We start from the raw sequence: 15,267 nt of genomic DNA on the forward strand, positions 1-15,267 counted from the left end.
TTAAGCCACGTTACCACTACAGTAAGGCATATAGTACTATTACAGTATCCCTCACTGCCACTGAACGCAAGCGTTACTCAGTTGACACACAGCATGCTTGTGCGTTGCGCTTTTTGAACCCGCTGCAGAGCACCTGATGTGGAATACCCCTTAGGAATATCCTTGCGTTGCAGCGCAGTGATATTGTCCATTGCAACGGACTCAATGTGTAAAGGCCCTTACCTTCTAATACCTTGTACACACAATGCAATTTTCCATCACATTGACTGTCAAATTGATTATTTCCAAGAGGAAAAAAAAATGATCGGAAATCAGTTTGGACCTGTTATTTCTGAGAGGTCCAAACTGATTTCCGATCATTTTTTTTTCCTCTTGGAAATAGTTTGGACCTCTCAGAAATAACAGGTCCAAACTGATTTCCGATCATTTTTTTCAATCACTTCTATACAAAATCAATCGAGAATCAGATCGGACCTCTTGGAAATAATCAATTTGACAGTCAATGTGATGGAAAATTGCATGTATACTAGGCATTAGTCTATATATTCCTATGGATTCTGCTGGAGACTGGCGGTAGTGATCTGCTTCCCTGGAGGGCATACATTAAAAAAATGGCAATAAGCGATATTCTACTGCTGGATCCAGATAGTAAAATATTGGTAATGTTTGCCGATATATTATTATGGCTAAACCTAACCCTACTCACACAGAACCGTTCTCTAACTATGCGTAACAACCCCCGGTGGTGCAAATCCGCGATGTGCAGCAAGGAAGGTAAATTTCAGCGCCTGGAGGCACCTGATTAGCGGCAGTGAAAGTAAACTTCGCCACCAGACATCGCGGGCACGGAGGTTTGAGAAAATGGTAATTGCTATTGAGCGCTGGAATTTACCTTCTTTGTGGCTTTTTTAGTGACCACAATATGCATCAATTTGCAGCAAAGGTAAAGTTTTGGTGCCAGGAGGCTTCTGATATTACCTTTGCAGTGATGTTTGCCTGAACGTGCATTGAAAGATGAATTAAAACCCCAGTGCTGCGGTGCAGAAGGACCGCTCCATGGCACAAATGCTTCGCTCCGCATAGCATGGGACACTGGAGCAATTGAATTTGGCTATCATTCATAAAGTATTCCTGCATGCGGAAATGCTGAAAACAGCTGACCTTACTGAGCACATAGCAAAATGTGTATTCATAAAGGCGGTTTCCGCATGAAAAGCTGAAATTCCTGAGCAGAATGATAAATTACTGCCTTGTGTGGTGATTATCTTAACAAATGTAACAATGTCAATTCATAAAGATTAGAGCAAGCGGTATGCGGACGGGGAATACCGCTCCCTTGGAAGTAGCGATAAACATGCAGAATACATTTTAAGTTAAAGGGACTCCGAGCTCTACTTAAAAAGTAAAATAGTACTCACAGGGGGCTTTTAGTCCAGTGCTGGTCGGGAGGTCCCACGACGGCGTCCTGGCTCCTCTCCTAGGCCCCGCTCCGGAATGGCTGGACTCGGTTGAGTGTCGGGCTGCTCCTTCCGCGTATGACGCGGCTGACGTCACACGCCGGCCGCCTCGCGTCATCACGGCGGCCGGCGTGGCAGTACGGCGCATGCGCGATTAAAGCGCGCATGCGGCGTACTGCCACGCCGGCCGCCGTGAGGACGCGAGGTGGCCGGCGTGTGACGTCAGCCGCGTCATACGCGGAAGGAGCAGCCCGACACTCAGCCGAGTGTTGCCCGGGCTGCCGCCGTCCAGCCATTCCGGAGCGGGGCCTAGGAGAGCAGCCAGGACGCCGTCGTGGGAGCTCCCGACCAGCGCTGGACTAAAGAAAGCCCCCGGTGAGTACTATTTTACTTTTTAAGTAGAGCTCGGAGTCCCTTTAATGGAGACAGACCTCCCAAGCAGCAGTAGTGAGAGCAGCACACTGAAGGACTCAGGCAGCTTCTCCTGTTACGCCAGCCTACCAACAGCCTAGTGCGGGAAATCACCGCACTACTATCGCAACTGGCAACATTTTTATGACTGATCACCCAGAAGTCTAAATACCGAAAGCGGTATTTTCCCGCACAAATTTGTTACCGAACTCACTTTTATGAATGATAGCCATAGTTGGTAAATCCTGAGTGATGGGAGGTGATAAACAGCTCACGTTATGAACTTTTTATCACCTTGAATTGCATATGGCCTCTGTGCCTTGCTGAAATCCTGTTCAGCAACACAGAAGTGGGGAAAGGACCTTTATTGGCATTTCTCCAATGTTTTGAAGGTTGCGGTATGTCAAATGTCAGGAAACTGCAGGTTGCACCTTCATGGCATTTGACATGAACACCAGTGTGACCAAAAAAAAAAAGTTCTATTGCTTCTCCATCTGTTAAACAAAAAATACTTGTTCTAACAGGACCAATTAGGTATTGCTATTGTTGCCCATTAATAACAGTGGGTTTTTAAAGGGGAACTGAAGAGAGAGGTATATGGAGGCTGATATGTTTATTTCCTTTTAATCAATACCAGTTGCCTGGCAGCCCTGCTGGTCTATTTCTCTGCAGTAGTATCTGATTAAAACCAGAAACAAGCATGCAGCTAGTCTTGTCAGATCAGACTTATAAGTCTGAACCACTGAAACACCTGATCTGCTGCATGCTTGTTCAGGGGCTATGGCTAATAGTATTAGAGGCAGAGGATCAGCAGGGCTGCCAGGCAACTGGTATTGTCTAAAAGGAAATAAACATGACAGCCCCCATATACCTCTCTCTTCAGTTCCCCTTTAAGAAGTGCAAATTACAATCTACTGGCGAGTATGATGCCATAATTACAAACCACTACTGTGCTGAATACTGACACCCATATCTACCCTTCCCAACAGTCCTATAGAGTAGTAAAGCATTTGCATTGTAAGCAAGTGTTTCTTGATGGGGAACACAAGCACTAGTCACAAGTAAATGGTGCTTATGCATTACTGTATATCAGAGCTCTAGTCCACACATCCCTCCAGGCTATGAGTAGATTGGCGCTTGCACATAGGCAGCCAATCAGACGGAAACTGATCAGACATCCAGTTATGGACCATTTACAAGGCAGGTGCCAATAGACAGCCCATTATATCTTCAGAGGAGCTAAATCAGCAAAGCTTAAAGGGGCACTACAGTGAAAAACTGTAAAATTTAAAATATGTACAAACATATACAAATAAGAAGTACATTTTTCTAGAGTAAAATGAGCCATAAATTACTTTTCTACTATGTTGCTGTCACTTACAGTAGGTAGTAGAAATTTGACAGAAGTGACAGGTTTTGGACTAGTCCATCTCTTTATAGGGGATTCTCAGGGATATATTTATTTTCAAGAGCACTTAGTGAATGGCAGTTGCTCTGTCCAACTGCCAAAAAACTGTAGCGAGTAGGGAAACCGGCCAGCATCTTTGTATAAATCCTTTTTAGGGAATATCTTTATAAAGAATAAAAGCTTTGCTGAGAATCCCCTATGAAGAGATAGACTAGTCCAAAACCTGTCACTTCTGTCAGATTTCTACTACCTACTGTAAGTGACAGCAACATAGGAGAAAAGTAATTTATGGCTCATTTTACTCTGGAAAAAACATACTTATTTGTCTATGTTTGCACATATTTTACATTTTTTCGCTATAGTGCCCCTATAACAATTACAATATTGATCGAGTGGTCATTTGGAGTACGGTATATTTATAGGATAAAAAGACGGGCCTATTTGGCAATCGTGATTTTCTCGTTTTACTCAGATGTTGCACTTTTAACCCCACAGAAACACACAGGAAAAAAAAAACGGCCACTACCTTGGTAAAAAAGGCAATTTGCTGTAATTTATTTACTAAAACAACTTTTTTTTTTAAATCCAGAATAAATAAAACATGAATAGCACAAACCACCATGGCATTGTAAGATTATAAATCAGAGAATGGTAAAAAAAAAACCACAGGTATAAATAAACATCATTTAGCATAACAGATGCAATACAATTCTAGAAGCAGAGTGCAACAAGATAACAGAAATAAATAGATTTGATGAATTCAGCCCTAATAAACAGCTATACAGGATTCTTTCATCTCCTTTTTAAGCCCCATGTACACGATACGATTCTTTGTGCGATTCGATTACGATTCTATTTACGATCCGATTAAATCCAACATGTCCGATCGGGATTCGATTTGATTTAATTCAATTTGCCATTGCAAAACAATGGCTAATCGAATTGAATCGATTCCCGATCGGACATGTCGGATTTAATCGGATCGTAAATAGAATCGCACAAAGAATCGTATCGTGTAGATGGGGCTTTAGACTGCAGGCTCTGGTCCCTTTAAAGTGAACCCGAGGTGAGTTATATGGTGGCTGCCATATTTATTTCCTTTTAAGCAATACCAGATGCCTGGCAGCCCTGCTGATTCTCTGCCTCTAATACTTTCATCCATAGACCCTGAACAAGCATGCAGCAGGTCGGGGGTTTCTGACAATATTGTCAGATCTGACAGGATTAGCTGTGTGCTAGTTTCTGGTGTGCTTCAGACACTACTGCAGCCAAATAGACCAGCAGGGCTGCCAGGCAACTGGTATTAAAAGGAAATAAATATGGCAGCCTCCATATCACTCACCTCAGGTTCACTTTAAGGATGAGCCTTTTTTTCCTTTCACTCTTCCTGAGCCAATCACAGTGATCAGGAAATGTAATAACAAAAACGGCTCCTGAGAGAGTTACGGAGCTCAGCTGTCTTTAGACTCACCTGTAAGTTTTTGAGATTGAGCCCGTTGATTTATCACATTCATATTTGCACAGGAACACAATTTATCTGTACGGAAAGGAGTGTTATGAGGCTTGCTATAATTAAATGACAACTTCACTTTAAATTCTTAAAGGAGAACTCCAGGTAGTGTCATTGGACTGGGGAATGAATTTTACATAACATTTATACCTTCGCTAGTTACTCAAAAGTTCTCAGTTGCAGAAGTTTTTTTTTTTTAATATTCCTGTGTGTCAGTGAGAACCTCCAGAGAAGAAGTCACACCCCCTGACAGCTTCAGGTACAATGGAATGAGTGGGCTCATGCTTGGTTGGGAGCTTCCGAGACAACAAGATGGGCAGGTTCTAGATAGAAGAAACTGCTCGACATTGCTGTCACAGCTGCAAGAAGTGAAACAGTCAAACCAAGCCTCAAATATTGCAGGGTCCCACCCACTTCCCTGGAGGGAGTTCGATAACCAATTAGAGGGACACTGTATGAATTTTAAGCAGCCAATGGCTTCTGACAGATAATTTCAATCATTTTTATTCATTGCCAAATCCAATGAGATTGCATGGAGGTCTGACAATGAACCATGGTCAAAAACACTAACTGAATATTAATTTGTAAGTGGAGAATAAGGTGCATACCTTTTGGTCCACTAGTATATCTCACAGTCAAACCTTGGGCCCTATAAAGTGACCAAACTGGTTTTCTCCACAGAAAACAAAGTATACAGATACTTAATTGGCAAACTATCTAGCAGTAACCCTTATTCTGATTGGCTGGACAATCAGACTAAGTTTTGTCACAAAAAAAGGCCATCCTCTCAAATGCACTGTCAGTCATCAACTAGTCATGGGAATGTTGGCGTGATTGCATTAGACAGTCATGCAGTCAGGATCTTGCTGCGATTCTCTTCATAGTGCTGGATCATTTCTTCCAGGTTCTTGTCCGCATCGATGACCTGCAAAACAGAGCTCAAACTGAACAAACCCTCCACACACCAACTGATAAATGGCTTTGTAAAATCAATTAATAAAATTAATGTTAAAGTGTACCTCAGGGCATTTTAAAAAAAAGGAACTTAGGGTGACCATACACCTGACGATTATGGGCAGAATCCGAGACAAATTTATCTCTAATCGACTGATTAGAGATAAATTTGTCTCTTGTCGATTTTGCCCATATACTACAGGCCGATTCCAGCATGAAATCTTTAGGGAATCAGTTGAGCTCGTTGCGTCCGCACTGCCGCTGCCCTCCCATATATAAATGTGCCCCCCCCCCCCAGTGTGTGTGCATTTATACATTACTTGTCCTATTGCAGCCCCCGCAAGGTGTCCCGTAACCTCCGGGTGGTTTTCCGTACGTGCACTGGTGCATAGCGTCTGACGTCAGTAGCGTGTAAGGATAGCCGTCCTGAGGTTACGGGACACCGCGCGGAGGCTCCAACAGGACAGGTAATGTATAAATGCACACGGGGGCACATTTATACATTGCGGCGGGGGTTCCGTCGTCTCGTGGCTCGTTCCAGAAATCGCAGCCGTACCACCGCACACCCGACCAAGCAACTTTGGCCCGACATCTTGCATCATGTGCAATAAAAAAAAAAGCAACCAACTTCTGTCCCGAAATCGGTCGCTTTGTCGGTTAGGCATGCACTTGGCGGCAACGATTTTCATCCAATCGGATTATAGTAATCGAATTGGATGGTCAATTGCCCGCCAAGTTGCCTGATGTATGGCCACTTGTAACCTGCATGGATAAAAGACAATAACCAGTAAGGCCCAGTGCACACCAAAATCCTCTAGCAGATCTGCAAAACGCTAGAGGTTTTTGAAGCAGATTTCAGAGCGATTCTAGGAATGTTTTGTAAACGTGCCTAGCATTTTGTGTAGCACATTACAAATATTGTTACAGTAAAAGCGGTTACTGAACAGCTTCTTTAACAAACGCCTGGAAAACCGCTCTGATCTAGCGTTTTTCAGTGCGGTTTTCCACTTTCCTATACTTTAACATTCAGGCAGAAACACCTCAGAAATCTAAAAAATGCTGCAGGACAGCAGTTTGCGTTTGTGGAAAATGAGCCGCTCTGGTGTGCGCCATCCCATTCACTTTCATTAGCCAAGCGGTTTTCCCCCTGCAAGCGTTTTAAAAAACGCTTCAAAACCGCTCCGGTGTGCACCAGCCCTTAGACTCCTGATCATTGCTAGCCTCTTTGTTCAGATGCTCTGTGTTTTTGTTGACTGTCCAACCAATTCCAAACATTAGAAAGATGATTGGGTGGCGGCGCTGTCAATCAAAGCCACTCCCCTTTCCTTCCCATAGTATCGGTTATTAGAAGAGGCAGCCAACTTGGAAGATGCTTCTAGAGCACTTTCACCAATATCTGCAGTTAAAGGACCATTCCAAGGAAAATAGTAAGCAGTTTAAAATCGGACGGAGCCCGTAGGTTTTGGATTGGTCCATCGACTCATGGGGAATACTCAACACCAGTTGCAAAGTCTAAGGGCCCTTTTACACTTAATGAGTTAGTACGTGTTGGTATGCGTTAGTACACGTTTTTTTCCATAGCAGTGCACTGTGAAAAAGCTTTCTGTTAAAATGTGTATAGTGGTAAAAATGTGTAAAGTGGGAACTGAGCCATAGGAAAACATGGACATTACTTTGAAAATCAGTTTTCTTTCAGTTTTAACTCAGAGCAACTGATTAAGTTTAAAAGGGGCCTTACTGATACCATAATGTGCAAGTAAGTAGGGAGACAGGCTGGTATCTTACTATTTTTACAGTTAAACTGCTGTTTACGAAATGCTGTTGAAAACCCTGAGAATCCCCCATGAGGACTAGTCCAAAACTGTTTGGTATTGTAAGACCTTAACCTATTTTGGTTCCTGGACGTAGAAACTACTTCCAGGAACCATGCGCGCTACCGCGGCCGATCGCGCACGTGCACGCGCACTCCCGGCCGCGGATTCGGTAGCCAGGGAATCAATGTATCGGGCTATGGTGCCCAATCACTGATTCCTCTCCCCCGCTGAAAAAGCGACAGCTTCTCTCGGAAGCTGCGCCTTTTCTGGCCGCTCCCTCCCCGAGGCGTCACTCTAAGCGTGTGTTACGCTTAGAGTGACGTCATGTAAACAAACTCATGGCCGCCATCTTGTGGCCAAAAAGTAGTAATACAACTGAAAATAAAAATAAATTAAAATGAACACACATTTACATTATAAATCCCAAATAAAATGTTTACTATAAAAAAAAAAAATTACAATAAAATTTTTTTTTTAAATATTTACCTAAGGGTCTAAACTTTTTAAATATCAATGTAAAGATGAAATATTACTATATTTTTTTTATTTTAAACTTGTTAATAGTGATAGATGCAAAATGGAAAAAAATGCACCTTTATTTACATATAAAATATTGTCGCCATACATTGTGATAGGGACATAATTTTAACGGTGTAATAACCGGGACATATGGGCAAATACAATACGTGAGTTTTAATTATGGAGGCATGTATTATTTTAAAACTAATGGCTGAAAACTGAGAAATAATGAATTTTTCCATTTTTTTCTTATTCTTTCTGTTAAAATGCGTTTACAGTAAAGTGGCTCTTAGCAAAATGTACCCCCCAAAGAAAGCCTAATTGGTGGCGGAAAAAACAAGATATATAACAGTTCATTGTGATAAGTAGTGATAAAGTTATAGGCTAATGAATGGGAGGTGAACATTTCTCACGTGAAAACCACGGAACCTGAATGGGTTAATGGCTTACTTTTTTTTGCTGGAGTGGTCCTTTAAGAGGAAGATAAGAAGGTACCAGTAGAAGCCTTCCCAGCGAGGTATGCAGCTTTTTCCTTTCAGGTTATTACTGTATATCACCCAGAGTTTCGTGTGAATGAAAATAATTGGCATTTTCTGCCTTAACCTCTTGACGACCAGCTAACGCCGATTGGCGTAAACTGGTCGTCTGCGGGTTTCCATGGAAACAGCCGCTCGTTCGAGCGGCCTCTCCATGTCCGTTCACGGAGGGTGACTCCGTGAACAGCCGGAGAGCCGACGATCGCGGCTCGCCGGCAAAATGTAAACACGCGGGGAAGAAATCCCCGCTGTTTACATCATACGGTGCTGCTGCGCAGCAGCGCCGTAAAGCAGATAGGCGATCCACGGCCTCTGATTGGCCGGGGATCGCCGGCCTATGATAGGCTGAAGCCTATCCTTCAATGCGCAGGACGGATATCCGTCCTGCGCAGCTCACAGGGGGAGGGAGGGAGAGGGACGGAGCGCAGAGAACGCTGCGGAGGGGGGCTTTGAAGAGCCCCCCCCCCCCGCAAAGCGCAGCAAGCCGACGGCGATCAGACCCCCCCAGGAGGACATCCCCCTAGTGGGGAAAAAAAGGGGTAAGTCTGATGGCCCTGGCTCTATCCTGATCTGTGCTGCGGGCTGGAGAGCCCACGCAGCACAGATCAGCCATAAATCCCCTGGTCGTCAAGTGGTTAAATTAAAGAGAAACCGTAACCAAGAATTAAACTATACCCCTATCAGTAGCTGATACCCCCTTTCCCATGAGAAATCTTTTCCTTTTCTCAAATGGATCATCAGGGGGCGCTGTATGGCTGATATTGTGGTGAAACCCCTCCCACAGTATGATGTTTTCCTGTCTGTGAACCTCATTGCATTGTGGGAAATCGCTGTTTCCAACTGCCAAAAAAGCATTTCCTTCCACTGACGTGCCAACAGTAAAAATGTCACCATGTGATAAATGTCAGTATGTAAATCAGGGAGAGGAAATATGGGCAAACACTGACTAAATCATTTATACATAATTGTAAAAATGAAGCACTATTTTTATTACATTATTTTCACTGGAGTTCCTCTTTAAAAAAAGACCATTATCGGGAAAAAAGTAGGCAGTAAAAATCTGACAGAACCAACAGGTTGTTGGCCAATCCATCTCCTCATGGGGGATTCTCAGGGTTTTCTTTGTTTTCAACAGCATTTCCTGAACAGCAGTATAACTGCCAAAATAGTAAGATACCAGCCAGCCTCTCTACTCACTTGCACACTATTTTGTTAGATAGACTTAACTGCTGTTCATGAAATGCTGTTGAAAACAAAGAAACCCCTGAGAATCTCCCATGAAGAGATGGATTGGCCCAAAACCTGTCGGTTCTGTCGGATTTTAACTGCATACTTTTTTTTTTGTTAAAGAGACACTGAAGCGAAAAAAAAAATTATGATATTATGATTTGTATGTGTAGTACAGCTAAGAAATAAAACATTAAGATCAGATACATCAGTCTAATTGTTTCCAGTACAGGAAGATTTAAGAAACTCCAGTTGTTATCTCTATGCAAAAAAGCCATTAAGCTCTACGACTTTCAAAGTCGTGGAGAGGGCTGTTTTCTGACTTTTATTATCTCAACTGTTATTTAATTTTTTACTTTTCCTCTGCCACAGACTGCTCTGAAAGACTCATTTTGAATGCTGAGTGTTGTGTAATCTGCACATATTAGAGAATGATGCAATGTTAGAAAAAAACACTATATACCTGAAAATAAAAATGAGAATATTCTCTTTGCTGCTAATCTTCTAGTAATTTTAATAGTACACAACCAATTCATTATATCATATATTTTTTTCGCTTCAGTGTCTCTTTAAAGGTTATTATGCTGTTAATTATCTTTTAGAGCAGAGAGGAAGTTCTGAGTTCAGGCCCGCTTTAAAGGGATACTGTAGGGGGGTCAGGGGAAAATGAGTTGAACTTACCCGGGGCTGCTAACGGTCCCCCGCAGACATCCTGTGTTGGCGCAGCCACTCACCGATGCTCCGGCCCCGCCTCCGGTTCACTTCTGGAATTTCAGACTTTAAAGTCTGAAAACCACTGCGCCTGCGTTGCCGTGTCCTCGGTCCCGCTGATGTCATCAAGAGCGCACAGCGCAGGCCCAGTATGGTCTGTGTCTGCGCAGTACACTCCTGGTGACATCAGCGGGAGCGAGGACACGGGCGTGCAGGCGCAGTGGTTTTCTGACTTTAAAGTCAGAAAATCCAGAAGTGAACTGGAGGCGGGGCCGGAGCATCGGTGAGTGGCTGCGCCAACACAGGATGTCTGCGGGGGACCATTAGAAGCCCCGGGTAAGTTCAGCTCATTTTCTCCCGACCCCCCTACAGTATCCCTTTAAATCTTAATGTTGAATTTTACTAGCAAACTTTTTTAGGGTTACATGGTGTACCTTGATAGTTTTTTTTTTTTACTTTTTCTATGTAATAGAGAAGTGTGCAGAGTGCAGAATGGATGTGCCTTTTGTGAAGAGGTACAATACTTACGAGAACCGGCGCAGGAATAGGGAACGAGGACTGTTTAATGAGCCACTCTTCATACAGACTGTGAATGTCGTACAGATACTCCTGCAAAATAATACATGTTTAGTCCTTGGGGGCAGCAGATCAGAGGCTGCAACGCTGGCATCCATATTAATAACAAGTATCAGGTGAGCTCTGTCCTCTGCTGACAGCCTATTGTTCACCTCTGTGACTGAACAATTCCCATGGTAACCTCTCTCGCCAAGTTTCCCTGCTCCTCATTAGCTTCTCTCTTGCCACTTCTATATTACAGACTGCGGCAGCGAGTGTCAATCTCTCACTGTAATCCCACTTATGCAGCCAGTTACCCGCTCCATTACTGCTCTCTAAAGAGCCTGTGACCCTCTCCATTCATAGCTTCCTAAGGAAAAACTCACTGCTGCCACCACTACAGTAACGAGAGGCATCGCCAAGATCTTCAACAACTGAGGTGTGTTAGCTGAACATGAATAGAAGCTGCTCTTCCCTGCAGGACTAGTATTTGGTGTACAAATACAGCTGCCAACATTTTTGGCATATACGTGAGAAGTATAGCTTAAAGGGATACTGTAGGGAGGTCGGGGGAAAATGAGTTGAACTTACCCGGGGCTTCTAATGGTCCCCCGCAGACATCCTGTGCCCGCACAGCCACTCACCGATGCTCCGGCCCCGCCTCCAGTTCACTTCTGGAATTTCAGATTTTAAAGTCTGAAAACCACTGCGCCTGCGTTGCCATGTCCTCGCTCCCGCTGATGTCACAAGGAGTGTACTGCACAGGCACAGACCATACTGGGCCTGCGCAGTACGCTCCTGGTGACATCAGGGGGATCGAGGACATGGCAACGCAGGCGCAGTGGTTTTCAGACTTTAAAGTCTGAAATTCCAGAAGTGAACTGGAGGCGGGGCCGGAGCATCGGTGAGTGGCTGCGCCAACACAGGATGTCTGCGGGGGACCATTAGAAGCCCTGGGTAAGTTCAACTCATTTTCCCCTGACCCCCCTACATTGTCCCTTTAAAGATAATCTATAACAAAAAAAAACATGCCCTGGGGGATACTTACCCTCATGAGGGAGAAGCCTCTGGATCTTAATGAGGCTTCCCCCTCCTCTTCAACCTTCGGGATCCAGTGCTGGCTGTGGCACAGGAGCACCAACAATATATACCTTCCCGGCTGCAGCGCAGGCGCAGAAGCAGCTTTCCAATGGGCTTAGGCAGAAATAGCTCAGCCAGATCGGGTCCGCTCTACTGCATAGGAGCGAGATGCTCCTGAGGCTTCTTGCAGCACGCTAGAGTCCTGTGCCCACTACACCCTCCTGCTTTCCTCCAGCCAGCAGCAGTGACCTCTGCAAAGCTGGCTCGTTGCTGCCAGTCGCATGCTACTGTGCATGCGTGACCTCGAGCCACGCGCACCCCGATTTGTGCTCACGCAAAAAACGCTACTGTGCATGCGCTCCTGGCATTGGGAGCCAGATCAGGGTGCGCACAGCTTGGGGTCGCACAAGAGCAGTGGCCGGCGATGGGCCAGCTTTCTGGGGGTCGCCCCTGCTGCCCGGAGGGAATTAAGATGACGTTGTGGGCACAAAATGCCCCAGGTAAGTAAAAAAATTTTTTTTTAATTTTAGTATTCCTTTAAGTAAAAATGTAATGCTAGTCATGAAAGGCGACTGTATAGATCTTAATATAATCAGGCTGAAATTCAATAATCCTATTACAGTTAGAACAAGGTTTGGTTAGCTCATGTAAATCTAGCAGAAGAAGACCTCTGTGGGGTACCCAGTCAGGTGTTGGTGGTGCAGAAACCAGCAGGCTTTTTATTTAGAGGAAGCTATATGTCTTGTGATTAGAGCACTGCAATGCGCTGCCTAACCCTGTTCCTGTATAAATACTCTCTGAATTTAACAAGTCAGAGGAACACCCTTTCACCTCGTGTGTTCTTCTCTCCCTGAACACCGAGGGCCTTCCAGACAGAGGATTTGTTGAGCTTAGGTTATTATGGTAACCTTATTCAAGTCAGACTGCTTTCACAGTGAGGTCTTTCTTCCCTGGAATGGCTGTTTCTATTATATGTACTGCCTTTGTAATTCACTGTCCAGAGACATCACGAAAGCTCCTTGTGAGGCTACCTTCAGTGGTGCCTTAGCTCAGTGCTGCTGACTAAAGGTGTCCATACATCTATCAATTTTACGACCCGATAATCTTATTGAATGAAAATCTGTGCTGTAACAAGCATGCCCAATCAACAATTTGATCGATTTTGCGCCAAAATTCGTCACATGTATCAATAGAGCATGCTGGGACATCTCATGCTCAGGAGGTCAATCAGATGCGTAGCAATAACTAAAGGCGAAACTGCAAAGGTACCCCTGGCTACTGCCCCCCCAAATGTAAATATGCTCCCCCACCACCTGCTCCATGACTGTCCAGCTGCACCCAGTCTCGGCTGCTTTTTGATGTCACACACGCACGTGCTACAGTATATGCGGTAGCCATATGGGGCTCTCATTGGGTAGCAGCAGACGAGACCAGGAGCAGCTGGACAGTCACTGAAATAGGTGAGATTTGAATGGAATGGGGGGGGGGTACATTAACATTGGAGGGACAGCAGCCAGGCAGCGGATGTGGCATTACAAGACCGATTCCTGAAAGACTTCATGCTGAAATTGATTGGGAATTGGCCAGCGGTGCCAACAGATCTCTCTCTGATCTGACAGTTCATATTATCAGCTCTTCTACAATAAGAGTACAAGTCTTGTTATAGGCTTTTATTGCTGTCTGGTCCATGGCGGGGAAAATTTCACTCACTTCCTGCTGCTCTGCTCGAATGGGTGTCAAAGGAAAAGAAGAGAGGTGATAATCTCCTTACAGGGACATAGACAAAGGTCACACGCATTTCAACTGTGGTCCCTCAGTGGCACTATTAAGCCCTGTTCACAGAGGCGTCCCAACCGAATACTTTTCTGTATGCGTGCAGAAAACAATCTTGCAGCCTGTGCAGTGGCACATGGGAGATCGTCAACCTGCTGCTTCCAGGGTCACCTCGAACGACAGGAAAATAAGAGACCAAAACGCAGTTTGTGTGCAAATGACAAGAAGCTATGGTACCAATGCTGCCTATTCACTTGAATGGGAGCACTTAAAGGGAACCTAAATTGAGAAGGATATGGATTTTTCCTTTTAAAATAATACCAGTTGCCTGACTCTCCTGCTGATCCTGTGTCTCCGATACTTTTAGCTACAGCCCCTGAACAAGCATGCAGATCAGGTGCTCTGACTAAAGTCAGACTGGATTAGCTGCATATAGGTGTAGTGATTCCTGCGCTGCTGAGCACTAAATGGAGGAAGATGATGCTCCCAGGTGCTGCTCCAAACGCTGGGTGGCGCCAGCAATCTGTGCAATAGGAGAGAAGAAACAGGAGCGCCTCTCTGGTGCATTAACGTTTTTAATAAAAATTCAAGCGCATTAAAATTACACTTACAACGTGTAAGGTGGAATCAAGCGTGTTTCAAAGCCTGCCGTCCGTTCCCCTCCTGGCTCTCTCGCTTGGCCAGAGCGAGAAGCGCGATGTTTGCGATGCGGAACAGGGTCTGGTGGGCGGGCCTCGCTACGCTGTTGCCGTCTGACGTCACGACGCGTTTCGGCGTTGACCACGCCTTCGTCAGGTCCTGAGCCAGGAGAGAGCCAGGAGGGGAACGGACGGCAGGCTTTGAAACACGCTTGATTCCACCTTACACATTGTAAGTGTAATTTTAATGCGCTTGAATTTTTATTAAAAACGTTAATGCACCAGAGAGGCGCTCCTGTTTCTTCTCTCCTATTGCATGGATTAGCTGCATGCTTGTTTCAGGTGTGTAATTCAGCCACTACTGCAGGTAAAGAGATCAGCAGGACTGCCAGGCAACTGGTATTGTTTAACCAGCTGAGCGGTCTGGACGAGCTCAGCTCGTCCAACACCGCCAGCGGCTGCCGCTCAGGCCCTGCTGGGCCGATTTGAATGAAATAAAAAGCAGCACACGCAGCCGGCACTTTGCCAGCCGCGTGTGCTGCCTGATCGCCGCCGCTCTGCGGCGATTCGCCGCGAGCAGCGGCGAAAGAGGGTCCCCCCAGCCGCCTGAGCCCAGCGTAGCCGGAACAAAAAGTTCCGGCCAGCGCTAAGGGCTGGATCGGAGGCGGCTGACG

The 15,267-nt window shown here is 45.1% G+C and overlaps 1 protein-coding gene across 1 annotated transcript in view; it reads right to left on the reverse strand.

Moving 5' to 3' along the window:
• Nucleotides 1-3,807: 3,807 nt before the first annotated feature.
• The window catches only part of TK2 (thymidine kinase 2), a 53,228-nt gene continuing 41,768 nt past the window's right edge, over nucleotides 3,808-15,267 (reverse strand). The window contains exons 9-10 of the mRNA XM_068259924.1: nucleotides 11,076-11,156; nucleotides 3,808-5,711 (exon numbers count right to left, since the gene is read on the reverse strand). Coding sequence (XP_068116025.1) covers nucleotides 5,634-5,711; nucleotides 11,076-11,156 — 159 coding nt within the window. The 3' untranslated portion in view covers nucleotides 3,808-5,633. The remainder of the gene's footprint in view (nucleotides 5,712-11,075; nucleotides 11,157-15,267) is intronic.

The sequence above is a fragment of the Hyperolius riggenbachi genome, chromosome 11 (genome assembly GCF_040937935.1).
Source record: "Hyperolius riggenbachi isolate aHypRig1 chromosome 11, aHypRig1.pri, whole genome shotgun sequence".
Taxonomy (NCBI): domain Eukaryota; kingdom Metazoa; phylum Chordata; class Amphibia; order Anura; family Hyperoliidae; genus Hyperolius; species Hyperolius riggenbachi.